The sequence below is a fragment of the Haliotis asinina genome, chromosome 11, assembly GCF_037392515.1.
Source record: "Haliotis asinina isolate JCU_RB_2024 chromosome 11, JCU_Hal_asi_v2, whole genome shotgun sequence".
Classification (NCBI taxonomy): Eukaryota; Metazoa; Mollusca; class Gastropoda; order Lepetellida; family Haliotidae; genus Haliotis; species Haliotis asinina.
The window spans coordinates 51,868,472-51,896,200 of record NC_090290.1 but is presented as its reverse complement, the minus strand read 5'-3'; the positions used below and the strand labels follow the sequence as shown (position 1 = coordinate 51,896,200).

The 27,729-nt window shown below is 39.5% G+C and overlaps 2 protein-coding genes across 3 annotated transcripts; one reads left to right on the top strand and one right to left on the bottom strand.

Moving 5' to 3' along the window:
* Positions 1 to 1,351: 1,351 nt before the first annotated feature.
* LOC137255618 (protein FAM117B-like) lies at positions 1,352 to 16,567 on the top strand. 2 transcript variants are annotated; one of them, XM_067793070.1, is made up of 8 exons: positions 1,352 to 1,750; positions 4,869 to 5,020; positions 7,794 to 7,892; positions 8,433 to 8,648; positions 9,192 to 9,260; positions 10,250 to 10,490; positions 10,726 to 10,852; positions 12,287 to 16,567. In XM_067793070.1, exons 1-8 carry the CDS (start codon positions 1,534 to 1,536, stop codon positions 12,471 to 12,473), a joined length of 1,308 nt encoding a protein of 435 aa, XP_067649171.1. In that variant the 5' UTR covers positions 1,352 to 1,533; the 3' UTR covers positions 12,474 to 16,567. The 2 variants fall into 2 exon arrangements, with proteins under 2 accessions (XP_067649171.1, XP_067649170.1); XM_067793069.1 differs by having other exon boundaries at positions 1,355 to 1,750; positions 10,250 to 10,499; positions 10,732 to 10,852; positions 12,287 to 14,686.
* A 1,507-nt stretch (positions 16,568 to 18,074) lies between these two features.
* LOC137255687 (prolyl 4-hydroxylase subunit alpha-1-like) lies at positions 18,075 to 25,141 on the bottom strand. Its single transcript, XM_067793176.1, has 7 exons — positions 24,992 to 25,141; positions 24,018 to 24,850; positions 23,245 to 23,432; positions 22,138 to 22,332; positions 21,024 to 21,137; positions 20,290 to 20,428; positions 18,075 to 18,446 (listed from the first exon to the last, which is right to left on the bottom strand). The coding sequence occupies exons 2-7, from the start codon at positions 24,827 to 24,829 to the stop codon at positions 18,263 to 18,265; spliced, it is 1,632 nt and encodes a 543-aa protein (XP_067649277.1). The 5' UTR covers positions 24,830 to 24,850; positions 24,992 to 25,141; the 3' UTR covers positions 18,075 to 18,262.
* Positions 25,142 to 27,729: the final 2,588 nt, after the last annotated feature.

Sequence of the window (27,729 nt, the reverse complement as noted above, 5' to 3'; positions counted from 1 at the left end):
TGGGCGGTGAGGTAGGCTAGTGGTTAAAGCGTTTGCTCGTCACGTAGTAGGTTTGGGTTCGTTCCCGTGCATGGGCCCATGGATATGAAGCCCGTTACTAGTGTCCCCCGCTGTGATATTGCTTTCATATTGCTATAAGAGGCATAAAACTAAACTCGCACACTCACTTAAACCTCCAAATGGGATTCACGGGGAGAAAAGACACCCGGCAACCTATATACTTGTTTAATATCACGAAGTAGATGGGGCGTCAGTCCGTGGACTTTGTGGGGACTCTGATGACAATTGTTTGTCTGGTCCAGATTCGACCTTGTACATCATGATTTATGTGAATCTTGCTGACTCCGACATACAAATATAAAGCAGAACTGAAACACACTTGAAACTCGTGTATTTTGAAATTTTCTATGTCTGTATCAAATAACATATTTTAGTTTATCTGAAAGGTGCTGGCGTACATCATTAAATGGTACTAATGCGTTATTTAAAGCGCATGTAAATACTCCTTTTCTCGTTATTAACCTGTATTTGAATACATGGATTTGTTACTAAAATATTCCACAGGTTTGATACATCAACAGGGAGAAGTCGTTTTAATTCCAAATGTCGGCAGATTTCTGGATTTTTTCTTTGTGAGGACTGTTCGACAATAACTGCTCCCTACCGTTGCTAAGGAAGCATGGCAGCTGACTTTTGGCGAATTGCCAAACCGGAAACAACATCATATTTTAAGGTCTTTTACATATATCACACCTTCAATCCGTAAACGTTTCATGCTAATATCAGATATGCTCAGGAAATATCAATTATATCAATATGTGCACTCTTATGATTCATAGGGTGTTCACGAAATAGTGTTCCATTGAACATATACAGAAAGAAATGATTATCAAAATGGCAGTTGTTGGTCTGTACAGTTTATAGGGTTATATATTGCATACAACGAGACAGACTCGTGCAGTTTCAATCAGATATGGAAATAAATAGTGCTGTCACAGGGTAAGTCCAACAATTGGACTTTAGAACCCGTCATATTTTTGTTAACACCACTTGTCATTCCATTGTTTACATGAACGACTGGTTGTCAAGCACCTGCAAGGGAGATAATCGACCGTGTACGGAGACTCATGGGGGATATTCTTGATTTGACGCAAGAAAGATCAAATGAAGCGGAAAGCGGTTCAAGAATCGAGAAAATCTCCGGCAGTTATGACCGTTGAAGTTTCTTGCGATGATGCATTACCATCAATAAATTGACAAATACCTTTCGCTATCAAGAGAAAGGGATTTTCTGGGTGAGAAATATGGCGGAAATTGGACCAATCAGACGGGCAGGTTGTAGTCACGTGATACCGTTGTGTGAAATTTTTTTGAGAGAGTTCTAGGTTGGAGAAAATTGACACAGTGCCAGGGATGAAAATCTAAGTTTTTTCGATAGTCTGCCTTGATAGGCCGAGAACAACTTTTTCTACGTAAAGGTGGAAGACTAAGGAAGGGTCTTCAAACAAATTTCACGAAGAGAGTGTGAAAGAAATGTCAGGACAGCCGCCTCAACGAGTTCGTCGTAATGTGTCCCCGGCATCAACAAAGCAAGGACCGATAAAAGCTGTTAAGACATTCACTTTGAAACAAAAAAGTCCAACACGGAGCTTAAATGCATCTCCTACACCAAGCAGTCACAAAATATGGAGTCGAAAATCCCCAGACCATCGAGCGTCTCCAGAGCGAAAAAGTCCAAGCTCGCCCAGAGGTAAGATCTGACAGACGAACACAGCTGCCGATTATGCACCGCCATATTTTTCAAGAAGTCACAAATCATAGACATCATACATCAATAAATTACTCACTGTTCATGATTCTTCTTTGTCATTAACTGTTCATTTTCGTTATCAGTAAGTGTGTGGTCTAATTAGTAGTTAGGTGAATTATACTGTGACATTTGCATCCATTTCTGACATGAGTTGGGAGGCCTAAAGGAACTCCTCAGTGCCATGTTGAAACCAAAGTTTATATTGTGATTCTAACTTAATATATCTTTACAACAAAGTCTGGTATGGCTTAGTGTTCTGTTCATATAATGTATGTTTGAAGAAGGCTATTTCCCTAACATATGGTTAATGAGAGCTGACATATTGAACAACATGTCAAAATATTGCCGTACCCTTTGCAGCACTGGTTATTTGTTTGTACCAGCTGTCAGAATGGATATCTGACACTGTGACATGCCAAATGTTCTGTTATTATGTGTTTTAATCATTATTATTTTCTGAATCACTTTTATCGACATTTGAAATGTTTTGATGTATTGAGAAACTTTGTTTAAAGGACTGGGGAGCAGTAAATGTATTGTATAAATCAGTATGACGGGTTGGCCTTCATAGTCAGTCACACATCCAGGTTGTTTGACTCAGTTATTTGACTCAAATGAGATCAGGTTGCCTATATAATTTGGTTAGGCTTAAAAATAGTGTGAAAAGAGTTGCCCAGTCCTGCAACAGAAATTCCATGGTGCACCTGTTTCAGATCTCATACTAACACAGTAGGGTAGTGTCTGCATCTGTCAGTGGAGTAATTATTCTTCATCCTCAACAATACAAGAAATTGGATAGTATTTCAGTACAGCGTGACATGCCTGAGACCAGTCTGCCACATTGTTTTCTAGACCATTAGCTTGAGTCTAGTAAACCTTCTAATAGTCAGATAAGCTGAACTGCTACTGTTAGTTGTATGTGTGGATACGGACATCTACTGATACCAAGAGTCATGTTGCTGAGAATGCTGCAGCCATATTTCAGTGTTCAACTTGATGGGTAGTGTGGGAATGATGCTGCAGTATAATAATATACTGGATAAAATAAGTTAGGGATGTTGATATTTTTATGACTGATATTTTATCAATGTGTCAATGAATAAATGCAATATTATTCATGATTTCAAAATTTACAAATATCCCCAACGAGTTTTGTCCAGTATATATCCCAATGTGAGTCTGTCAATACAACACATATGTTTATAGTATTGAATGCAAGTGTTCAACAACCAGCTTGCACATATTGTGTAGTGTTTCTCACTGGTGAATATTCACAGTGCCCTCAAGCCTGTGTTTCTTCCCTGAAATATCTCATCTTTAGTTTTCAGATTTAAAACCAAATGATTCAGAAAGAGTGAAAATTTATGAATATCAACTTCAGTAATATGAGGGGCTCACCATTACAGAGTGTATTCTTACTTCTTTTGATGGATTTTTTTATGAAAGCCCCCAAACAAACTTGTGCCGAAAAACATGCCATGCGATGCCTTGGTTCATAAAGTCAAATGGCTGAAATAGTGCCGATGTGGTCATGAATATGCATGATGTGGTCATGAACATCCTCAACTTTGTCCAATTGTAATGGTGAGGTAGCCTCTGCTAAACAAGGCCATCAACACGAGAAGACCCTGAAAGGCCTCACCTTCTTCATCCAGCTGAACCCCATCAATTCAAAAGTCCCATATGCTACACTGTCTTCATCACTGGAAAAGGAATAGAATATACACTGTGATATATTGTCCCTCGTGTTACATAAGCTGACATCCACAGACTTTCACCCTGCATGTTTATCACTCTTTAAACGACCTTAATTGAATGAGAAATATGATTCACCTGCAAATACAAAGTTATGTACAATATCATGATACAGTTCACTTTGCATCCAAAGTGTTGGAATAAAAATAATACTGCACTCCTAGTATGGGAAACAACTCATAAATCGAGTCATATATCACTGTAGTAAAGGATACATATGACCCACAGTATAGTTACAACTCTACACCCACAAACTGAAATGTCTGAAATACCCACTGAAATTTACCTGTAGCGTCCCATATGTCAAGGAAATTACAGAAACGTTTTGTTTAGTTCTTGATCGGTGTGCTGTTACTTGTAAAAACAAATGCGTGACTGAACGTAGCTACCTGCAGGGCAGATTTAAGAGATGTCTACCAACTTGCACCAGGTGCTGTCTGAGATGAAAACCTAGCACTGGTAGCAGCACTGACCAAATTCCATTGGCACTGCTTTTATTGTGATACATAATGAAAGAAATACGCTGTTGAATTAATTAGATGTTGTATTCAGAGGTTTGTCCACTCAAAAATTGACTTGCACCTGGTGCAACTTAGAGAAATAACTAGATTGCACCTTGTAATATTGGGTTGCACCAGTGCAAGTAACAAAGCACTGAGTCGACCCCTGAACTGTCAAATGTTAAGAGTGGATTTGGTACCGTCAAGTATCGTTTGAATTTCACTATATAACTGTACATTTTATGACATGTAGAATGAAGCCATTTAGCCAGTTATGTTTGTAACTCTCATTTCGATTAAATCTTTTGAAAATTGTCAAATTGCTTGTCTTACTAGGAAATCTAGACACATTGTTTATCCACTGAGATGGTGTGATGTATGCTTTCGTCTCCTTAAACATCATCTAAACGTAAGATTGACACTGTTCGAAAGCAGACTTTTTAAAATTCTGTCAGGGCAAAAGAAATTATTGAAGAACTTACTTGAAATTGTTTTGAATCAGAGGTTGCTATCGATAGAATATTGACAGGTTTGCTTACCATTGTCAATAACGTGTCAGTGTAGAAGCATGAGGGCAATAAGTTTCTATGTTTATCTCTTACTAAACAATCTGATGAAATGAGACTATGCTGCACTTGCTGTCAGTCAGCAAAGATAAGTTTGTTCCTTAGAAGTGCATGGATTTGTGATGAAAGCTAGTGTTTCTTGACCTGAGTAACGGAAGATGTAAGCAAGAATTGATTATAATGTTTTTTGTAGGAGGATATTTTGTCATCATTAACAGTGAAATGTTTTTCTTTCAGAAAAGTCAAAATCACATCGACAAAGCCCTGTGCCCAGCTTGTGGCGAGCTAGTTCCCTGGACACGATCTACCTTGCTGGCCAGTGGCCCAAAGATCCACATTCCTACAGCTCTCACAACCTTGGGGTGCTTACATGTGACAAATTTACACAGGTGTGTGTTATCGTCATTAAAACTCTGTGTCTGATAGTGTAGACCTGTGAAGATCCGGTTAGAACTGATATTCAGTAACCCATGCTTGTCGTAAGAGGCGACTAAAGGCATCAGTTGGTTAGGCTCACTGAATGGGTTGACACATTTCCTTATATCTTACCTCACACATGAATGTCGCTTTCAGATTGGCTGAGGACCCTTCCATTATTTTCAATGTACCCTGCTTACAAGCAAGGTACATTGCAATGCACTCCTTTGCCAATGGTAACTCATTCAGTACTTCGTGGTTGTGTTTCTCAGATAGCATTGACTCGCATATGATGTGTGGAAATAACCAATGTTTTGCAAAATCAGTTTAATGGAAGGGAGATAACTCTAAATCTGTATTTTTTTTGGCTCGTCAGCAAAGTCTAACGATGGCTATGAAAAGATTTGCCTGGCCTTCTAATGAATAAATTTTGACAAAACCTTCAAATTTAGTCCATGTGAATACTAAGAAGAGAAATTACACCAGGGCAACTTTACTAAGACAATACCTGTAGGAAAAACAGCAAGGTGCAAGGTTTGAATCGTTTTATTCACACAGATTTGCTGAAGTGTACGATCTGATACCCATGCTTAAAATAATTCAATATTAACATTGAGGTGTTTGGTAAGATAAATATGTTGTTCAACGGTACCTAGGGGCCCATGGTTTGACATACCCTTGTGACCAGTGAACAACTTAGTAACCCAGTTCTGTAAATTGATGTTCATGCTGTTGATCTGCCACCATAGAGTTGGAATAGCTGGAGTGCGGCATAAAACTAAACTTACTCACTCACTCTGTGTTGTGGTTGCCATGACCATCAGTCTTAATGTGTTGTTTGCATTGATTATCCGGATGAATTAACTTGTTAAAGGGTGATATTTCTGTTTTCATTCATAATTCTCTCCAACATGACACTGATCAATTTTAAAATTTAAGGCAATGTCAGACATTTGATAATGAATGAAATGTTTGTAGTGAAGATCGTGAAAAGGGATATAATTCCTGTTGGTCTGTGCTTGCATCACCATTGTTCTTGTACCAGCTCATGAAGGTTATTGTGGAACAGGGGACTGTGTATTCAGCAGCATCTGTGCATATGTCCTGGCTCTTGTTAACACGATATCTTATGAACTGTAGCACCCAAAGTCTTCAAATATGGAGACAGCCTACATTTGGGGATGGCACAGACATCGGTCGATTTTGGTGATCTTGACCTTATTTTCAAGGTCACCCTGACCACTCTTCAAACTCTTCTTAATGCGACATCTCGTTAACTGTTATGCCAAATGTCTTCAAATATGGTGACAACCTACATTGATGAATTACACAGACACAAGTCAATTTGGATGACCTTGACCTTATTTTCAAGTCACAATGACACTTAACACGATATCTGATGAATTGTTGTACCCAATGTCTTCAAATTTGATGACAGCCTACATTAGGGGGTAACGCAGAAACCAGTTGATTTTGGTGACCTTAACTTTATTTTCAAGGTCACCCTGACCACTCTTCAAACTCTTCTTAATGCGATATCTTGTGAACTGTTATGCCAAATGTCTTCAAATTTGGTGACAGTCTACATTGATGAATTACACAGACACAAGTCAATTTGGATGACCTTGACCTTATTTTCAAGGTCACCATGAACTGTTGTACCCAGTGTCTTCAAATTTTATGACAGCCTACATTGGGGGATTACACGGACACCAGTTAATTTGTGTGAAGTCCACAAACATTCAAAGTAAATTCAATCTCTCCGCTATTTTAATCATAGCATATGTGTCTTTTTAAATGTATAGCTAGATGTGCCTAAATTGCTAATGGCTGAGGGGATGGTGTAAATCCAGCTAGGGTCCATGTAGGTAGCAAAAGTAATGTTAAGTCCCCATGGTCCCTAGTGTGGTGATCTACCTTCAGTTGTTTTCAATCTATAGCTCATTTTTATATTGCATTGTCCACTATAGTTAAACTGTTTTAGACTTAATTACTAGTCTTAAATGGATATCTGTGATATATATTAGTGGTTTTGCTGTTCTTCGTCAACAGGGTTTTAGTTTCTTATATTCATTTATTCTACAATATCATTACTACTTGTTCTCGTCACGATATGACTGCAATATTGCCGATGTGACAATAAATATTAACTCACTCCCTCACTAATTTGGGTGACTTTGACCTCATTTTCAAGGTCACCATGACTCTGACCACTCTCCTTACTCTTGTTAAGGTGATATCTCATGAACTGTTGTACCCAGTGTCTTCATGTGTTGTGACTGCCTACATTGGGGCATTAGGTAGACATTCTGGGTGATCTTGACCTTATTTAACTAGATGGCCTAATGCATTCAACTGAATGATGAGGGGAAAATTGCATCTCTGAGCTTTTGATATCATGCATTACTACGCACATATTTGTGAAGGCATAGATATACGGGCACATCCCACTAAGGTTAGTTTCATTATCTTTGGGAAATAAATCACATTTTTAAAAATTATAAAGTGAGAATGACACTGTATGGTAAACACTATGTATTTAGCTTGCAGAGGCTTACTAAATGCAATGATTATTCATAATGCAGGATATTAACCATCCCAAAAGCATGGCTAATAACCATGGCATGATAACCTGTAAAGTGCTGATAATGCTCACTGTTAGCAGTATTCAGTCTCCTTGAGGTAGTTGCCTGTCTTTCATGTGAATCATATTGTGAGTCATGTGAGTTTCCTTGTGTTGTTCAGACACCTGATGAGTGGGAGTCGGTCAGCAGCCTTGACAGGAAGAAGGAAAAGGGACACAAGAGATCAGCATCATTTGGTCAGGGAGACCAACTCAAGGTGGTAAGAGATCACCGTCATCTGAGATAAACATTCTCTCACTCATTTGATTTTGTGGCTTCCCAGTAATCATATGAATCATTTCTTTCCCACATTTGCATTATAGCTAATAGCATTATAGCCAGTAAATAATTCATTTTTTAAAATATTAATAGGAGTGCCTCACTACCTTATCTAAAGCCCCATCTATGATTTGATCTTTAAAAAAGTACAAAACCGTCAGTGTAATTTTTACTCTGGACATTTCAAGCTCCTTTTTCATTGTTAATGGAGTCTCTTGCTGCAGTCTTGATGAAAGAGAGAAGGAAGGTTCTGTTTTATCTTCATGACTGAAATATTCAGTGAAAATGTTCCACTGGGTTGTTTTGTTGTGGGTTTGACAAAGTGTTTTTCTACATTTCTGCTTCATTTAGTCAGCTATAGTTAATTTTGTGGTTAAATGTTTAGTTATGGACACAGTACTGAACCTTTACTCTGACAAACACAACAAATGGTTTTCATAATGATTATAAGTTGGTTGATAAGTGGTGATTGTGTTACCAGCTGATAAAACAGCGACTGCAGCGAACGAAAGAAGGCAGCAAGGAGAAGGAATGGAGCAAACAACGCCAGAGTCCAGTACAAGGCAAACACTCTGCTCTCTCCCTCACGGCACCCCCCACTGTCTTCAGCCAGTCAAAAGCTATTGGCATACCCTCTAACATTCCTAAAACAAACATGTCCAAATACCAACGCAACAGTGTAGAAGGACTAAATACAGTAAGTCTGCATGTTTACAGACAGGAGATTTATTTTATGGGGCTTTGGCTATGGTTTTAATTCAAAATATACTACTGAATTATCTTTTTAAGAACCTGATACCTATCATTGTCATATGACAAACGTTCATCTGTCTTGGCCAGACATTTTTTGTTTGTGAACATATTAAACTGTGTGCCTGAAAGGTCTGAATGAATAATCAGTTGTTATTATAAAGACCTTAGAAAACCTTATTATATTTAGCATCAGTATCTGAATTTGCCTAATTTCTAACTTTGTACATTTGTACGTGTTGTGATTTTACTCAGCTAATGCATTTGACTGTACCATAATGTTTTAATTAACAATTGCATGTGTCTCATTAAGCCATTTTCAATGTTTGTGGAACTTAAACTTATCAGTGTTGGAAAGAATACAAGTCCTTGCCTATGACTTAATGTTGATAGGCTCAGACTTAGGTACCTCAAGATTCAAGTACAATATGAACAAACATCCTGAACCCCAGGATTGTGATTTGTTATTGATTTGATTTGTCTGTTGCAGGAAATTGAAAAACTTGTTCTGAACAATCCAGCCGCCATCGAACCTGAAGAATCAGAGCTGAAAGTACATGTATGTGTTTCATTTGTTGTATGTTAGGTTAAGTTAAGACTTAAAAACGGAAACTGTTTGTAGGTTTACTGGACGACAATTATATCAGGACAAATGTTTTTGATTTTTAACTGGTCCCGGGGTAGAATAGGCCTTCAGCAACCCATGCTTGCCATAAAAGGCGACTCAGCTTGTCGTAAGAGGCGACTAACGGGATCGGGTGGTCAGGCTCGCTGACTTGGTTGACGCATGTCATCGGTTCCCAATTGCGCAGATCGATGCTCTTGTTGTTGATCACTGGATTGTCTGGTCCAGACTCGATTATTTACAGACCGCCGCCATATAGCTGGAATATTGCTGAGTGCGGCGTAAAACTAAACTCACTCACTCACTCACTGATTTTTAACTTCTCTGGAAATGTAGCATCACTTCCAACATCCATTCCATATGTGACATGTTATGACTGTCTGAAATATTGTCAAACGACTGAAAGCTAAGGTAACTAATTTAACCTTAACACTTTGTATGTAGGGAGGGTAAGGGTATCTGGTGCAATAGTATACTCATATGAAGTTAGCAAATAGTATGTATATATACATGAAATAATCCAAAACCCCATACCTTAGGTGGGGTGCTTAGTGGTTAGTGGTTCCTGAAGACCCAGGTTCGATTCCCTACATGGGTACAATGTGTGAATCCCATTTGTGGTGTTCTTTGCTTTTATAATATTCCTGGAATGGTGCTATAAGCAGCATTTAACTAAACTTTTTCACTCACTCACCCCAGCTCTTCTGTAGCATTGGTTTGTCGTCTTTACAGCTAGGGCTTGTTGCTGTCTGTTGGCAGCTGGTAGATTTTTACTGCTTTTTGCTGTAGCAAACTTTGTGAAGCAAACTTTGTTACATGATACTGCCATAGGTCAAGCTTGTATGTGGATTAGGAACTCTGTTGTCTACATCTTACTGATGTCTTCCTGCTCTGTTAAACAAACATACAACTGACACTTGCAGTCGCATCCAGAGATCCCTGATGGTCACAGAGCACCAATTCCTGACATAATCAGAATTGGCTCAACACGTTCAGTGAACACACAGACACCATCAGGACAGGTGGATGAGCCGTACACCACCACCAGCAGTGGGAGTCGTGCTGACTCCATCAGTCCTGCCATACCAATCATTCCTGGTCACATGGACACCTCCCGGCCCTCCAGTCGGTCCGAGTCAACAGACAGCAAGTCTTCCGACAAAGGTGATTGTGGTATTGTCTTGATAAGCAGCAAGTCTTCCAACAAAGGTGATTGTAGTATTGCAGTCAGCAAGTCTTCTGGCAAAGGTGATTGAAGTATTATGTACTTTTGACATGCCCATTAGTCTAAAATCATTGCTGTTACTTTGTCATGATGTAAGTCGGGGTTCTTCTTTGACCCATTTCTGATTATTTGAAATGTTTATGCTTATGTGATTTCTTGGTGTGTGTGCAACAGGTGAAGCTGAAGACTCCCCAGAACCCTCAATCACCAAATTTGTTTCAAGCCCCAAAGCAGAGAAATGTGACTTTGTCCGAGAGCCTCCAGATGGGTGTGAGAAGGTCCGAGTCATTGAGGAATCAAGGTAAATAGAGAGCCATAAATCTTTAGCATTGACAGATAATTAATGTTTTTTTTCTGCCTATTTTTAAGCTGTTTCATATGGTACATTATCCCGACATCTGTATGTGTGACGGAATGCTTCTAGAAGCAGTTAGCAGTTGTACTCCTTTACAGTGGACTCCGTATAACCCAACACTCACTGGGACTGGAAAATAATTCAGGTTATACAGAGTGACAGATAATTCAAAGTCTCCTTGCTTGAATACTTTTCAAATAGCACCATACATAGTAACTGGCATTTATCATAAAATTAATGCTTGATATATATTTTTTTGCTAAATAATGGGGGAACTAACAAATTCAGTATTCAATGACTGAATGAGTTTATTTTTATGCCACACTCATCAATATTCCAGCTGTATGACAATGGTATGTAAATAATCAAGCCTGGACCAGACAATCCAGTGATGAACAGCATGAGCATCGATCTGTGCAATTGCAAACTGATGATGTGTCAACTAAGTCAGTGATCCTGACCATCTGATCCTGTTAGTCGCCGCTTGCGACAAGCATAATTGCCTTTTGTGGCAAGCATGGGTTGCTGAAGGCCTGTTCTACCCTTCACCTTCATGAGTAGTATTCACATGTATATATTGGATTTACTAACTTCAGTACAACATACACACATGTACTACTATCGAGGTTGAGGACGGGCTTTAGAATCGTCAGTGAGGCTGACTGGCTATTTAGTCCCCATATGGGGAGAGGATGTCGAATTGTAGAAACTGTTAGTGGGAACCAGTCATTGGGACCAGAAAAAGGTTGTCGGAATGCAGAATGTATAGACGTCGGATAATTCAGTGTTTGATGTCGTATTATACAGAGTCAACTGTACTCACATAGAAACAGTAGCAAGTGACAACAACATGGTTTGGGGTTCGAGCTCAGTGACTTGGTTCACTGCCTTGGTGTTGTGTGGATTGTTACACATAATACCCATGACTTGACTGTCACATCCAGGGATCACATCCAGGAGGGAAAACAATGGGGTGGCGATAATGATCGGGTTTGGTTTGACATAATAACAACTGGGCTAAGAACCACTGTGCTGGGTTTGCAATGGTTCCTTCTCTAGGACAGGAACAGATACAGCTTTTGGGAAAGGGGAGGGGTTGTTTACTCAGTTCATTTTCACCTGTTTTCACAAGAGTTTCAATGGTCATTTGACAAACTTTCAGGACAAAAGTCTACCCTTTCTGAATTTGTCTATTGCCTGATTACAAGCCACAATGTCCTGAAACATCTTATCTCCAAAGTGAGTTTGTGTGATGAATCCACACAGATGACTGACTGTGTTTCAGGTTCTTGAGATAATGGCCTGAAGATGCTGGAAGTTCATTGTTTCTTTCAGGAAGATGAAGAACCTGGTATTCATTTTTCGCAATTCATCTTTCAGAAAACCCAGCATCAAAGAGTCTCTATTCTGTCCAGTAAAGCCAAATCAGTTCATTTTCAAGCCGAGCCAGAGCTCTGCTTTCTGCCCCCTGATCAGAAGTTACTGCAGCCCCACACAGGACATAGGCCTCAACACTGTTCCACCAGTAGCTCCACCACCAACGCCGCCTACAATAGAAGGGCAGTAAACGGGGGAGATAATCTCATTTCACTGTGCCATTACCAGACTACCTGGAAATAAGTCATGTCACCCAAGGAGTGTTCCTATATTTAAATATGACCACTGTTTGTTTTTCCTTTGTTACTTCTTATTTCGCATACATATATATTTTGATTGACCATGAGTTGGAAAACATCACAAAGAAAAGAGTCACAATTATGTTTATTGTTGGTATACAAATCTATATGCCTAGATTGTGGCATGATATAATTATTATATGCTCTTTTCACAGAGCTTGATATGTATTCTTGTATTATACTGACTGTCTCATTTCATACTGTGTGTATTGATTGAGAAAACATTGGGATCATCAACTCAAATATGCACATGCACGTAATCTTGGTTAATGTTTGATAAGATAAATATTCATTCCATTTCCTAGACTGTCACAAAAAATGGCTCAGACTATGGTATACTCTCTCCGATAAGTAGATAATGTAGACATAAGGAAAGTGATTTGTTTATATATGGACACTTATGATGGCAGTCTAACCACACCTGTGGGTGTCCTGCTGGCCAATGATGCATGTGCATTTAATGCACTGTTGTTAGTGAGTTAACATTGTGTTGCATTAGCATTATGTTGCCATATAGCAAATTAATAAACTCTGACATACGTATGATCAGTAAGATTGCACATTTGCATATTCTATCACCTTTGCAATTTTAGACTGAAGCAATATGTTTCTTCATTTTAGATAAGCAAGTCCACTGAAATGCTTTATGTGTGTTTTAAGTTGAAATAACGAGTATGTTTTCAGTGTGAATGAAATTCAATATCCTTAATACTTTGTTATATTTCTTGTTAAAATTGTATATGTATATACATAATTATATATCTGTGTACCTGTGTGGCTCTCATAATGTTATTTTGATCTGCATCGTTTTGTTTTTAGAGACTGTTTAGTGGTTATTCGAATCTAAGTGGGTATTGGAATTGGCAATTTTTATGAGTCACTTGGCCAAATGATTAGACAGTTTTCATTTCATTTGAGGTAATCAATGATGGTATCCTTAATGCTGAAGTTCTCATTGTGCAGTCTGAAGTAATTAGACAAATCTGATGGAAAAAGTCTTTCATATATTATCTCAGCTTTGCATTCATTAATTTAAATTTTAAAATATTCAGAATTATACACCTGATATGACCGATTCCAGGATACCAAACCAATGAATCAAGCAGTCTAGTGGCAGTTTGTCCCCTTTCTCATGAGGGATTCAACTTGATTTAAACACCCGCTGTTCGTTTTCATTTGAATATTTTCTAAACCTATGTGTATGTGCCAATCTTAATAAGATACAAGTTCGTTTCACACTGGTATGATAGATGAATTATCTTGCTGGTTGTCATTGATAATCATGTTATCATTGTCTTATTTTGTTTTGATGAAAATACAAAAAACTTTTATTCTTTTGCTGTAATGCCTAGGTTATTGGTCACAATGTTATCATTTAGGGCTTTTTGTGTGCTCCTTCCCTAGTATTATCATTCATAATGGCATTCACCTAAGTCATTTGTATCTATTCTATAATCAAACTAGTATTTGAAATGTGTAATTCACTTTTGAAATTAGTCTACAAAAATATTTGCTTTGTGGACCAAATTGATTAAGTTTGTTGACACATATTAACATTTGGTTTGTGGTGGCTGACTTTTACACTGATATTTGGCTATCTCTCCTCATGGTGGCAAAGTTTGATATGCAGAGGTCAACTTTATTCATAGTAGTGGAGCTTTGTAAAAAAATTATTCAAACTACAAGTCAGTGGAAGCTTCGGGTGTTTGGATTTAAAGACAAAAAGTCAATATTGTTCCAAATCTATATTGTCACAACTAATGTATGTTCCACTGACTGCAGGTTGGAGCTTCCAATATGTCTGCACTCAAAACAACTGACTATTTCCAGCTAAACTTCAACTCATTGGAAGAGATCTGAACTGAACTTGACTTTACACATTCCTATATAGTTATATTGGAGTTTGATTCCATTGAATGACCAAGGCCTGTTGAATAATTCACCTGCAGTGAGAGAATTGCTTTGATTGAAGAGTGTCCACCAGCATGGTCAAATACAATGATGTTGTGGTCATTCATTGAGTTTCTTGCTATAGGTCAGATGATTGTGAACTTTTGATGGGTCCAATTGTCTCTTTACCTGTATTGAAAACCCTTTTACAAAAGAAAAACTTTGTCAGCGTCCAGTCTTGTTTAAGCCGCCGACCTGGTGACACATTGTTTGTAGCGGAGTCCAGCAGACTTCCGGGTTTCCCTGCAACATTCCATGATGCTCTTTTGCAGTTGTTACACATCCACCCAAAGGAGGAGAGAAATATGTGTTCTCTTGCTGTGTTTTCGCTGTTTGGTGTACGGGAACAAATATTTTCGCCAAAACATGTTCTTGCCTATCCTGGAAAAGGCAGCTAAACATTGCACGATAAGGATCCATCCTGAGGAAAGCAATGATTATCAGTGTCCTACAAACCTGTAGGCACAATCGCACAATGACAAAGCTTGTGTGTATGTAAATACAGATAGTTAAACATGAAAAAAAAATTGAAAAATCAAATTGTAACGGATGATGCACAGTTTATTGTGCAGTGTATAATTTTTTCTGTAGACACCACTATTAGATGTTGGCAGTGCAGAACTTGACTGGTATTTAACGAATCTCAGAACATGCATTTAAATGGACTGACCCTTGTGGCAGTCACATGTATCAGTTTTCCTTCCATGGGGTGTGACATTTCTCTCAGTTTTGTAAATAGACAGTAGATGAGCAACGAGAGGCCTCTCTTCTGCTTTCTGAATGTTGTTACCAGCCATGCTGTTTGTTGGAGCATGGCTTAGGTAGCTCTTGTGCCCAGCTCATTTTGAATCTGAAAAGTTTTTGTTGTGAAATTTATAGGAGCAATCCTACAAAAAAGTGTTCAGTATTTGTTGGGACTGAAAAACTTGCTGTATCCATTATGTGATGGACCTGATGCATTTTATGCAACAAAGGGAGTCGACTTTGTCTTTCTGATTTTCATGCTTATCAATAAGTTAGTGTTAATCACAATTTAGAGTTTTTATTAGCAATTTGCTAATAACACAAGACAATGTAAATTGTTAACAAGTCCAATTTGAAATACCAAAGCAATATTTGTGAACGCATGTATAGTTAGTGCTATTTATTGGCTTGTAATAAGTGGAGCCCAAATATTGAATGACCCACTTGCATCTGCATACATGATAGCTGATCTTTGGTCACCAACAGTTAAAAGGCACAATGTTAAGTGTGATTTAATGAAGTAATGTTAATTTGTTTATTGGCTGGTAAATTATCAAGATGTTGGAAGTAAAAGCAAATGGTTTGGTATTTTATCTTTATGAGCATATCTGATTCCTGTTTCATGTTTAATATCAGACTTTCGTCAGTGAGAGCCTCCTTTAAAACCCTCATACCCCAGTTAACAAGCATGTTGTGTTAGTCATCAGACATTGGCTAGCTGAAATGGGCTACTGAAATAATGGACCTGATTTTTAATCAAATCAATAAAATACGTGAAAATAATATTACCACCAGTAAACAAGTAATTGTAAGCAGCGAAAACTAATGAAAATAACTCTAACTGTTGGAGACCAAGGAACTGAGACTGTATGCAATATGTACAAAGTTTGTAGTTAATGAAAGACTGGTATACCTTGTGTAAGTTATTTCAATTAATATTGACTGGTAGATGTAATTTATTATCTCTATTTTCACACTTTGAATGGTACATTTAACTGTGGTTGTCCCTCCGCCTATATGCAGGCTATGTCCACACTGGCACGTCCATCTTGGATATCATTAAGTGCTATTCTTGGAACATATCAGTCATGAAGGAAGAAATGTCTATTTTAGTGATACATAGTCAGTCAATTTGATACAAATCAAACTGTAAAATGGCAGATATGTAATTATTTTGGTGTATTTTCCTCCAAGGTGTTTCAGAGCTGCAGGCTCCCACGTACTTAGAGTTCTGTCCTTTAAACCTAGAGTATGTTTCATTTAGAAATAAAGGTTTATCTTTTGTACAACAGTTACATTGTTTGTCCTTCTTGATCTTGTCTCTATGGATTCAATAAGTTTGGAGACAAAAATGTAGCCTTCTATTTTCTAAGCATTTACTGTAAATCGATGCTGAAAAGCTGAACAGCAACAAATAATGCCATTATCATGTTTAGTGGTTGTGTTTGCTAAGTTTGCTTTGCACCAACCAACTATAAAACCAAGAATAAAGATTTAAATATTTTGTTTGAAATGTTCATGTTACTGACAAAACATGAAGAATTACTATCGTGTCCCAAGTCCCAGGCCTTGTCAAGCACTGGTTGGCTGCCTGTCCCCGTGTGGTAAAGTCAAGATTGCCGTTGTACAATTTGAATATTGTCTGTTTAAGTAATATGCAATATGAACTCATGTCCAGTCTGCCCAGCCATTTATGTATGGTCAGCCGTGCAGATATTCTCCCATACCATTCTGTACAGTGTAACAAGGTTAACAGGTTGTTACACGGGAGAAAGTAAGTGATATACACCCACGTTCGTCTCTGTTTCAATCTATATCCAATCATGGACGTGTGACCCCTTCCCATGGGCGGATCCAGGAATTTTGAATGTGAGTATTTGTTTATTTCCTTGATGCACACAGAACATCAGCAGATTACATACTGGTTAATGTTTGATACACCATCACCTTAAGGTACTTAATATACCATCAGTTCACACAATTAACCTTGGCAACAAGAGTGACTTGGCCGGAGTCCAAATTTTCTACCCGGGTACGCCACCCCCGTTACACGGATAGCCGTCATGTCAATTCCTGACATAGAATTTGCAAGACATGGCAATATGTTTTTCAGCTCGTAGGCTAAAATTTCGAGTTTATCAGTATCCCGAGCATGTATTATACTCAACAGAAGTGACTGTAAATTTTGTCTAAATCAAAGACAATACAAAGTTGCAATCATGGTTTAACTATTAGTCACGAGATCATAACAGGTCCCTGTATTGAGAGTGGTACCCATGCCCAACTCACTACCGACCCAGGTGTCCTGTCCTAGTCCTAACTCAGTATCCTCTCCTGCAGATCATCATTCACACTATGGAAGCCTATTAGGGCCATGCTCCGCTATTATTCGGCATCTTGTATCTTGAAAATTCAGTAAGTATTCGGCATCTTGTATCTTGAAAATTCAACTTACTGTCGTGATAGTTCAATATAGTATTTTGAAAATTCAACAGTCTATCTTGAAAACTGAACTTAGAATCTTGAAAATTCAACATCTGAATTTTCAAGATACAAGTTGTATTTTCAAGATAGGAAGTTGAATTTTCAAGATACAAGATGCCGATTAATAGTGGAGCGTGGCCCTAATAGGCTTCTGTACTACCTTAGGGGGCAATTCGAGGATGTGTACAGACTGACTTGGGTCTTAGTCACGTGCCAAGTGATAAGTGGGTTCCAATTTGAAAACACCCATCCTTTAAACACCTACCGTCTGCTTGGCAACCCATCTCTTTTACCAGTGAACAATTTGCCTTCTCATCTGTTAAAATACATTTATTCTCCAGAGATCAATACAAAAATCTCATATGAAAGACGACATAGCCGATATGATTTGATCGAGGACAAATTCTTTGTGATAACCATGTCCCTGATTCGTTGATGGCATGTTTTCAGTCAATATCGTACATACACAAAAGCTGAGGCCAGCTGATCAAAGAATGACAGCTCATATTAAAGTCATCTTCTGGCGTTCATAATCCAGCAGGTGCTCGTAGCTCCATTCGTCGTACCACCTACAGCTGCCATATTCAAACTCGTCACATGACACCCGCGGCTGCCCCGGCTCTCTCGCCGGTAGCGGTGGTTCTGGTGGACGTTTGCCCAGTGAAAAGAAACTCTTGTAGTAGTACCTGTAAACACAAAGTACAATTGTCACGGTGATGTACCCATCCACCAGCTATGCCCTTGAGTTGAAAGGGTCGGTAACACAGCTGATTCGTAGAGTGTAACGATCCTGGTGGAACACACGAGGAAACGCATGGTACTAGCAGACCAAACAGCATACATGCAGGGCAAACATGGGACTTGTTGAACGATTGGGGCACAGACAGACTGTAGCGGTCCCTTTTCAGCAAAGAGAATGTGACAAGTCTTCTTATCTGCGAACGAAGCGAGCAAAGGTTGGCAACGTACTTTCCTCGCTTCGGTTGAAAAAATATTTTTCATGTCAAAATAAAATATCGCCACCATCAAAGGTAATCACACATTACTTCTCTGGGTTGTGCTCTCGGGTTTCTTACCCCATGGGGCATGGTAGGCGAGCTGGCTAAAGCGCCAGACTGGTGATCCAGCGAGGTTTCGGTTTCGGGATCGAGCCCACCTGTGACCGGGTGTAAAAAAACCTTGGAGTCAACTTTGGTGCAGACTCTTTCAGTGTTGTCACAACCCCTAGTGTACAGTACACAATCCTGTGCACTTAAAAGAACCCACGAATCCGTTGGTATATGACCAGATGGTGGCCACATGAACACGTGCATACACCTAGTTGCGGGTACAGCAACGTGCAGTGAACTTGGACAAAGTGCTGTGACTATGTGTCCCAGTCCACCCAGCTGTCAAATGGGTACCACGTTAGGATGAGAGAGCCACAATAAACTCGGTGCGCCTAGCGGCAGCAAGAGTTGTATACTCCCCAGGGAGTTGAGATTGAAATACGATGTGCTGTTGAGACTGACATCCGGTGATCGAGGGAAAAATACCTAGCGCCTAGAGAAATTGCCTTGCAGTTTGATTTGTGCGCTGTACAAGAACACTTATAATATAATATAATAATGTCGAGTAATTACTCACGTGAAATATGTTATATTCAACATTTCAAGCGCTACTCGTGGTCTTCTGGTCGTTCTTCGCCTCCATTACTCCTGTCAGCTTCCGGTTGAACGGAGTGACGGAACAAGAATTAGCAGAAATTAGAAAAACAGAAGAAATACCACATTGCCTAATTTTATCATGAACCTGTTGGAGTTCATTTGTCTCATCTGTTGTCACTATTGGTAGAATTTTTGTAATGGGCGAATGAAACAGGAGAGGTAACTGTAAGTATTCCATACAGAATAACTGCCCAGCCCCACCCCCACCCCCCCACAGTTTCTTCACGTGAGTAATTGTTCAAAATGGGGTTGGAAATGTGAGAGTTGGAATGTGTGTTCATCCAAGCGTGTAAAGTATCATGGTATTTAAAGTTTAGTTTGATCTAGTTTCATGTCAGTATCTTATGCGGTGAGCGTCAGACAGGTTGTGTTTTTTTGGGATCGAGATCATGGTGATCTGGACTGTGTTTCATATATGAAGATAATGTGGGCAGGATGACGTAGGTGTGTCAAGTTGGCAATAGCACAGGTGTCACCAACCTGGCTAAATCGTCTTTATTACATTTATGTAATAAAATATCCACCTCCTCACACCCCAGTGGCTTTGTGGTTTTGTCAGCATCCTAACGCTACTACATATTTTTGATCCGAAGCGAGGAAAGTACATTGCCAACTTATGCTCGAGTCGCTCGCATCTAAGAAGACAGGTCATTTTCTCTATGCTGCGCAACCCATTTGCGCCACAGTCTGTGTGTGATTGGGGAAACCTACACAACTAAGGGACGTAACTCTTTATCGGGACCTGATGTAGTGCCAGAGCGCAATGGACTTCCCACAAAGGCCATAAACGCAGGTGAAACTGCTGTGACAATGTCAGCCTTACCATCGTATCAGTATGTACTTGTTGCCCTTGTCGACTCTTGAAGCCGTGTGGAGAGAATGGCGTTCACAGTCACCATCAGGGCTCATGTTATTCCATACCAACGCTCGACCTTTCCGTGGCTTTACCCATATACCCAGCTCTGTAAAGGCAAGAACTGGTTGTTATGAAACTATATAGATTCCTCGGAAGAATCCTGTTCAAATATCGCAAACAACATTTTCGAACCCACCAACTATTGTTCAACTACTGCTCACAAGTCACGTGTTGTCAGTACCTTGTTCAAACTGTCACTGGATGGTCATCGGTATCAGTTCTCCATCTTGTACTATACTTGAACCCGACATCTTGTTTTGTGTCTTTCTACGGATCATCAAACTGGATCTTTACTTTGTTTTGCCGCCTGGTATAAAACAATACCTTATTTGGCAATAAGGGCTATGCGACCAAGATTTATGTTTTCCTCAAACTTGACTTCCGGTGTATATTTAAAAAAAACCCCAATAGGTGCAAATACTCTATTGGTACTTAAATGTCATTTCTTATATTACGACGTTTTATTATATTCAGTTTTGTACCCACAGCACTTCAATAGCTGTATATTTGAAATATGGAAAAGCGTTATGACAAAAGTCTGGTCTAGATAACCCAGTGATTATCCTCATGGGCATGGTCAACTCAACTGGGATACAATTCAGATGTTAACGTGTCTGATCTCCCCGAGCAGCAACACTTACCGGGAAAACGAGTTTCGCCGCCTTCCTCGACGTCCTGAAGATACACCAGCACCGTCGCCACCCGGTCCCTTTTGTCCTCGCCCCCTTCCACGCAGTCCGTGTGCGTCTTGTACGCTGCAGCGTCATCAACACCATTACTTACTGTGCAGCGCTTTGGGCAAAGTAACTGATCGTGTCTGCATTGCAGACTTGTCTTGTAACTCAAAACTCTCTTTCTTAGCCTAAAACTCAACAACTCTACATCGTAATGGTGCTTGTCTCTGGTAAACATAAGTCTATATACTTTACGTTTTCTTTTAAATAAATTGCTACATAAACAGTATGTTTGGTTAGTGCCTTAATATGATACTATTTTCCAATGCCATTAAGACTTAATATTGTTTTATAAGTATGGACTTATGTATAAAATGCTGCATTACATCTTAGTTTCTAGACACTTAAAATGTCAACCGATTATTCCCAATGATTATTTTAAGAAATCTAGCACTTGGCAAAACAGCCTGAGGTAATTTCGTCAGTAATGATTTTCCGAGATGAAAGAAACAAAAAAAAAAACAACAACAAAAATCCAAAACAACAAACAAACAAACAAAAATACAAAAACATATAAAAGCCCCCAAACAAACAAAGCAATCAAACAAACCCCAAAAAGACCCCCTCCCTAAAGACCCCCCCAAACAAACCCCCAAACAAACAAACCAACCCCCCCCCAAAAAAAAAAACACACCCCAAAACAAACACCCCGACCCCCCCTCCAAAAAACAAAAACAAAACAACAAAACAAAAACAAAACAAACTACCAAACCAAACACAACATAAAAAAACCCCAAAACCAAAAAATAAAACCCCAAAACCAAAGAATGAATAAAAAAGCCAAAACAAACAAACCAAACCAATACAAAACCTTTTAGTATATTGTGAATTGTAATAATATACATCAGTATCTTTATGTTGGATGTGCAGAGATCGTGGATTGTGATGAACTGACCGGGTTTTAACTCGCAACACGTTTCGCGGTATCTATAATTACATCCCTTGGCCGTGTCCGGATTGTGGGTTCGAACCACGAAGCTGAACTGCCATACCTGTGTTTAACTCAAACAGTTAGACGTACCTTTTCCTTTTGGATATGACGTCAGCTGAAATTTCCCGCCATTTTCCTGATCAAGCCCCATAGCGGCCTTCACCCTGTTGGCAAAGATGGACGAGAACTTGCTTTCTCCTGGGTAGAAGGCCGTGCTGTAGCTCCAGTTGCGGTGAATCATGTCGGCAATTTGGCGGGAAAATGTGGTATTCAAGCATTTTGTTCCTGGCAAACGTATATTCTAACAACGATGACCATGTCAGTCAATACAAGAATATTTATAGCTTTATCCATTTTTGAATAGCACGATGCATAATACCGATATGCATATATGCCTAGTCAGTGACATATTGATGAAACTACATACACCTCACTGCAGCTGGCATAGCTTCTTGATCACAGACAATTGCTGCAGAACCTTTAAATGGGACCTGAGACGTGCACCTGTAATATATACTGAACAGCAAAAGAAACGCAACTTGAATAGACGACAATCGAAATTATGTCTAATCGTTTATTCCATAGAGAACACTGTCAGCTGAAAATTGATGCTGACATTTAATTGCATTAAGTTCAAACTGATCACAGTCCTTCAATTGGAGATACCCCTGAACGCGACAGTCTCTTTAGTAGCACTTATATCCATATCTGGGTAATCAGACGGCCATGGATGAACGTTAATATTGTTCTGAGCCAGATAACCCATCGACACACTTGCGGTGTGAGGGCTGTTAACGCCGTTGACGTTGTTGACGTGTCAAAATTGGTCCCACATGTGGCCGTCGGCAGTGGATTCCAGCAACCTGAAGACGACGCCTAATCAGATCGCTGGACACTGCTCCCCTTGACCCTTGAGCAAAAGCTGCTGTTAGCTCCTTAGATGAGAGACACGGATGAACCGATCTTGCGCATGAGTTGACTCGTACGCGGACGATCAGCAACAACCCCGGGGTTTTGCTGCACTGTTGGTGTGTTCGTGCTACTGTCTCGTATTGACGTCAAATTGCATGACATCATCTCATCTGGGATCATTAGCTCACTTTACCGTGAACGCTCCATAAACACGAACGCTTACTTTTGTGAAATTTCATTTTTCGAAACTTGCGTTTCTTTTGCGGTTCAGTATACATATATTACCTCCTGTAAACACGTTAGGTGTGACTCGTATTTTCTTTTTAGCTTCTTTTAAGTGTTTCTTCAGCGTGCCAATACTGTCGAAGCACAGAATGGGGTCCTGTTTGGTGGCCTCCTCTACGTGCTTGTCGTGCGCCTTCATCAGCCCGTCACACTCCTGAGTCGACAGGAACTCGTCGAACAGGAACACCCTGATGATGACAGTACGTGAGTGGATCATGTTTTACGCCGCGTGGGTCAGTAGTCGATATTCTATTCTCTGCCAATCACGTGACACCCTACTTATCTTAACCCTCCTGCACACCCCTTTACTAAAAATATAGCAACAGTCGTGATGATCAGAGGGCAATGGCTCTGGTGGATGTTAGTGAGATTGTATAGGTGCGTTTGGGTGAGAAAGTGTGTCGGGGGTGGGTGAGGGTGAGATTATTGGTTGGTGAGAGCGAAGATGAAGATGAATTTTGTTTATCATATTGTAGGGTTTTCTCAAGTAAACATCATCTTCTGTTACGTGCAAACTATCAGTTGTCACGTATATACGCCCTTTTTACAGGCAACGATTTGTGGCGTAGGTCATCTTTATCGGGCTAATGATATTCTTGTTTATAACCATCATTTGGATAATACTGGAAAACTTAATTTATCTTGATGTTTTCAACAAAAATGACAAGATCAAGTTCACCTGACACGCTTGCTGTTTGTGAAAAATAAACCCAGGTGTTCCGCTCCTTTTGAGAAAAGAAGATGTGACAAAAACGCTCGGCACTGGAACTGACCTGACGCTACTGTTGGTTGGCTTCTGCGGTAGCAGTTCCACGGGCGGTATACGTCGACCATCGGCAAATATCTTTTTAGCTGTAACGGTGCTCAGAATCCTTGGTTTGAAGTCACGAACCTCTTTGGGGAGATCCTTGTCATCTTGAGAGGACGTCTTCTCCTTTTCTTTTTTCTTGGCTTTAGCTTCTTTAGGTTTCTTTTTGACCGGCTCTTTCTTCATATCCTCCATCTTAATGTCAAGAGTTTTAACATCGGCTCCGTCTTTCGTAAATTTAAGAAACTTCTCTTCGTTCTGCGGGGCTGTTTTACTCGATGTGTCTCTTTTTGACGTTTCCTCAGGTTCTGCTGTCTTCACTTCATCCTGGGGCAGTTTAACGGGTTCTCGTTTACTTTCAGGGCGGCTTTTAAGCGGTTCTTCTTTTAGTGCACCCCTTTGATCATATTCCACCTTTTTCTCATCGTGATCTTCCACTTCTGTCTCCACATCCTCCTCTTCTGTCATCATAAGATCTTCATGTTGGCCGTCAGGAAAGATTTCCTCCTCATCGGAGAGGAACTGTTGACGTCGGTCGTCAGGTAGTCCTCTTTGTTCCTTTGTAGTCAGACTTGCATCTCCTTGGAGACGGCTGACCAACCGCGTTATATCGGGGTAAAATAAGAAAGCACAAATTCCCAGCCCAATCAGAACAAGCAGTATGACTCTAATTGACGAGGTCACTGGCGCGGGAAGTGAGTCACTTCCGGTATCAGTATGGACGGGTACTCGCGGTTGACCGCCAGGCTGCTTCTTAGAAATTCTTTTTCTTGCCATTTCACGATGTTATGCATGAATCTGAAAATAACATGATACTTGTTATAGGATGAGACACGTGTACGAGGCTTGTACCTTGGAAGTATATAAGTGGCCTTCTGCATATTTAGTGGATGCCAAGGCTCTCACGGAATTGATATTTGCGTCTCTTGTGGTACATACCGTCACAATAGGCATTAAAAGTGTAGTATATCCCCGTCCTTCTATGCAATACGGCGATGTCGGCGATGTTACTGAAGCATTGAGCATATCCTGTGCCAAAGGTTACAGATAACGGTACGGCTGTGTACTATCGGAGTGTAAGACCAGTATGGCTACCGAGAGATAGCACGTACCGTAAATCCTTCCATGAAAACAGCGATAATCGAGGCAGCAAAAGAAAAATAACTTATCCCTTAAATAAGTTCCAAGGGTCGAACGATAGCTGGAAATAAGACAATCCAAACAAAATTATTGTTTGGGCAAATCAAACGTATTCCCCGATTGCACACCGGAGATGGAGTGTCTTCTGATTACAGTAACGCAGCATTTATTCCAAGATTTACGGTAGTGTTTTTGAGAAAGATACTCTGCTGTACGATACTCTGCTCTATAGATAGTACAATACGATATTTAGAAACGCAGCGTTGATTGTGCCATTCATTCTTAACCTTGACCTTGGTAGTAATGCACTACCATTGCACCAGTTCCCACCCAGCAAGACTGAATTTGGGAGGTATTAATGTGATAAGACACGTCGACTAATATAACTGCACGAAAATCGTAATTGTGTATTTGTGATAAAGATAACATGTCAATTTGATTTTCTGCAAAAATGAAACCCCGCCGGTACGGATTGTTCTATTCTCGATATAATCAAGATTAGCAACAGTCAGATCCTGTCGTAAATATATTCGGGCGTCAGTAGGCCAACCTACCTACTAAATATGGTCCTTCCACATTGTCATAGGAAAAATAAAATATAAAATAAATAAAAAAATAATGTGGGCCCAGATTCTCATCTCGCCTGGTCCGTCCAGGGAGTGAAGGAGTGATCGAGGGGTCGCTCGACCGTGACTCCTAACTATAACTTACATGCGTGTAGTGGCTACTCACACAAACACTCGAAGACAAACGCCAAACCAGGCTCAGTACTCACATACGTGTACTTTGTCTCAGTCAGTCTCTCTTGCTACTCTCTGACATGGATGGGCTTTCGTCAGTTGAAAAGCGCATACCGCTCTACTCGTGTTAAAGGTATCTTTTATAATGGTTCGAATCTGAACTGATGTTGATCACATGTTCAATAATATGGATTTGATTCGATAACAAATATATCTGACTTGAACTCATATGTATTTCATGGTTTAAAAGACATCGAACATTATTGATCGGTAATACATCTGACGACATCGTCGTGTTCTTACCTTGCAGAACCTATGTCAAAAACCCATTTCCATATTGATCTTTAGTAACTCGCGGCTACCCGTCACCATCGGCTATTTGTTTTATTGAACTTTGTCATATTCGCTCTATCGATCTCCCTGTATCGGTATGTTATGGTTTGGGCGTACATTTTTACCTATTACAATCCGTAGGGAATGGTTTTTGAAATGAGCTATGAAAAGAAAGAAAATAATAACAACAATACGAGCCGTTATTACTTCAGAATGTCTGCGTATTTTGAATTTGATACACTAGTTATGAAGGTGAAACCAGCACGTTTTAGGTAGTTTTAAAGTTTTATGAACAAAACTGTTCGGATATTTAAGTAAGCCTGATTCTCTCGGTAGATTGAAGTCTTGATGTCTGAAAAAACAGATCTTTTCAGTCAGTTTAACCGTATAAACGTATCTCGTCACAAGTAGGATAATTGCAAGGATTAGAAAAGATAGGGGCATTTCAACGTGTCAATAATCAAAATGTTTCTGCCTGGCAACTGTGGCATTTTCAATCGGTCGGAAGGGGTTTTGTCCTAACTTATATGGGAAGAGGTCCGTATTTATGAAACATGAGTACGTTTGAGTATCTCCTCAAGTATCCAAACGTGTCAAACTTCTGCTTGACTGACTACATCCGGAGACTCAGTCTGCCCTAGATGCTCTCTGTGGTAGCTGCTGTTTACCACGAGAAATAGAAAAAGGACGTTGGTCGGGGTTACGTAACTGTATTGTTGTAAATAACTTGTTGTTTGAGGATAAATGTTAGGTGCAATATAGTCTGCAGATTGTTGATGCATAAATACATTTAATGGATTTCTGGTTAGGAGAGCAACTTTTGATATGTATTTCCAGGGATAGTCTACAACATGTAGTCTCCCTGGTACTTTTGCCGTTGAAATTTCCTACATATGATTCTTATTTTATTATTAAAGGATATTAAAATAGTGCAGATGTACATCCATGCAACTAGTGCTTGTAAGTAGAACTTATAGTATGCAAGTGTAGTGTATCAAAATGAAAGGAATAAATGGACTAAACATAACATTGTTGTCTAATGACTTTTCACTCAAAAAGTCATTGACTGGGCTCCTGTCTACACAGATGATATTAACGCGTGCGCATTCTGACATTGATGCAGAGCTGATGATGCATTATTTTCGTATTAAGAATTGAGTTGTCAAGATGGTGCAAATCGACTGTATAATTAAGTAACGCAATGTATCAATTGAAAAAAGATATTTCTAAACCAAAAAAGTGTATCTTCAAATTGTTAAAGTAAGATTGGAATTCGAAAGCGCGGCAAGCACCTGCCCACTTTGCCAACATGGCGTCGCTTCATAGTTGCGGTTGGATACGGAAGACGCTACCATCTGTGCGAACTATTGTCATTAACATCACATCTCTGTGTCACAAAGATGAGTGAAATTAAGCACGAGTTGTATCTAGACAACTGTTCGAGATTTCAGGTATGTGAATACA

Bases quoted from the DNA above. Each gene is read 5' to 3' on its own strand.
- LOC137255618 (XM_067793069.1), top strand. From the start codon at position 1,534: ATGTCAGGACAGCCGCCTCAACGAGTTCGTCGTAATGTGTCCCCGGCA. The intron at 9,261-10,249 runs GTATGTGTTTCA...TGACACTTGCAG, and splicing joins AATCAGAGCTGAAAGTACAT to TCGCATCCAGAGATCCCTGA. The intron at 10,853-12,286 runs GTAAATAGAGAG...TTCATCTTTCAG, and splicing joins CGAGTCATTGAGGAATCAAG to AAAACCCAGCATCAAAGAGT.
- LOC137255687 (XM_067793176.1), bottom strand. From the start codon at position 24,829: ATGGCAAGAAAAAGAATTTCTAAGAAGCAGCCTGGCGGTCAACCGCGA. The intron at 23,433-24,017 runs GTCAGTTCCAGT...TGTCATCATCAG, and splicing joins CCAACCAACAGTAGCGTCAG to GGTGTTCCTGTTCGACGAGT. The intron at 20,429-21,023 runs GTAAGTGTTGCT...TTGCCTTTACAG, and splicing joins CGGCGAAACTCGTTTTCCCG to AGCTGGGTATATGGGTAAAG.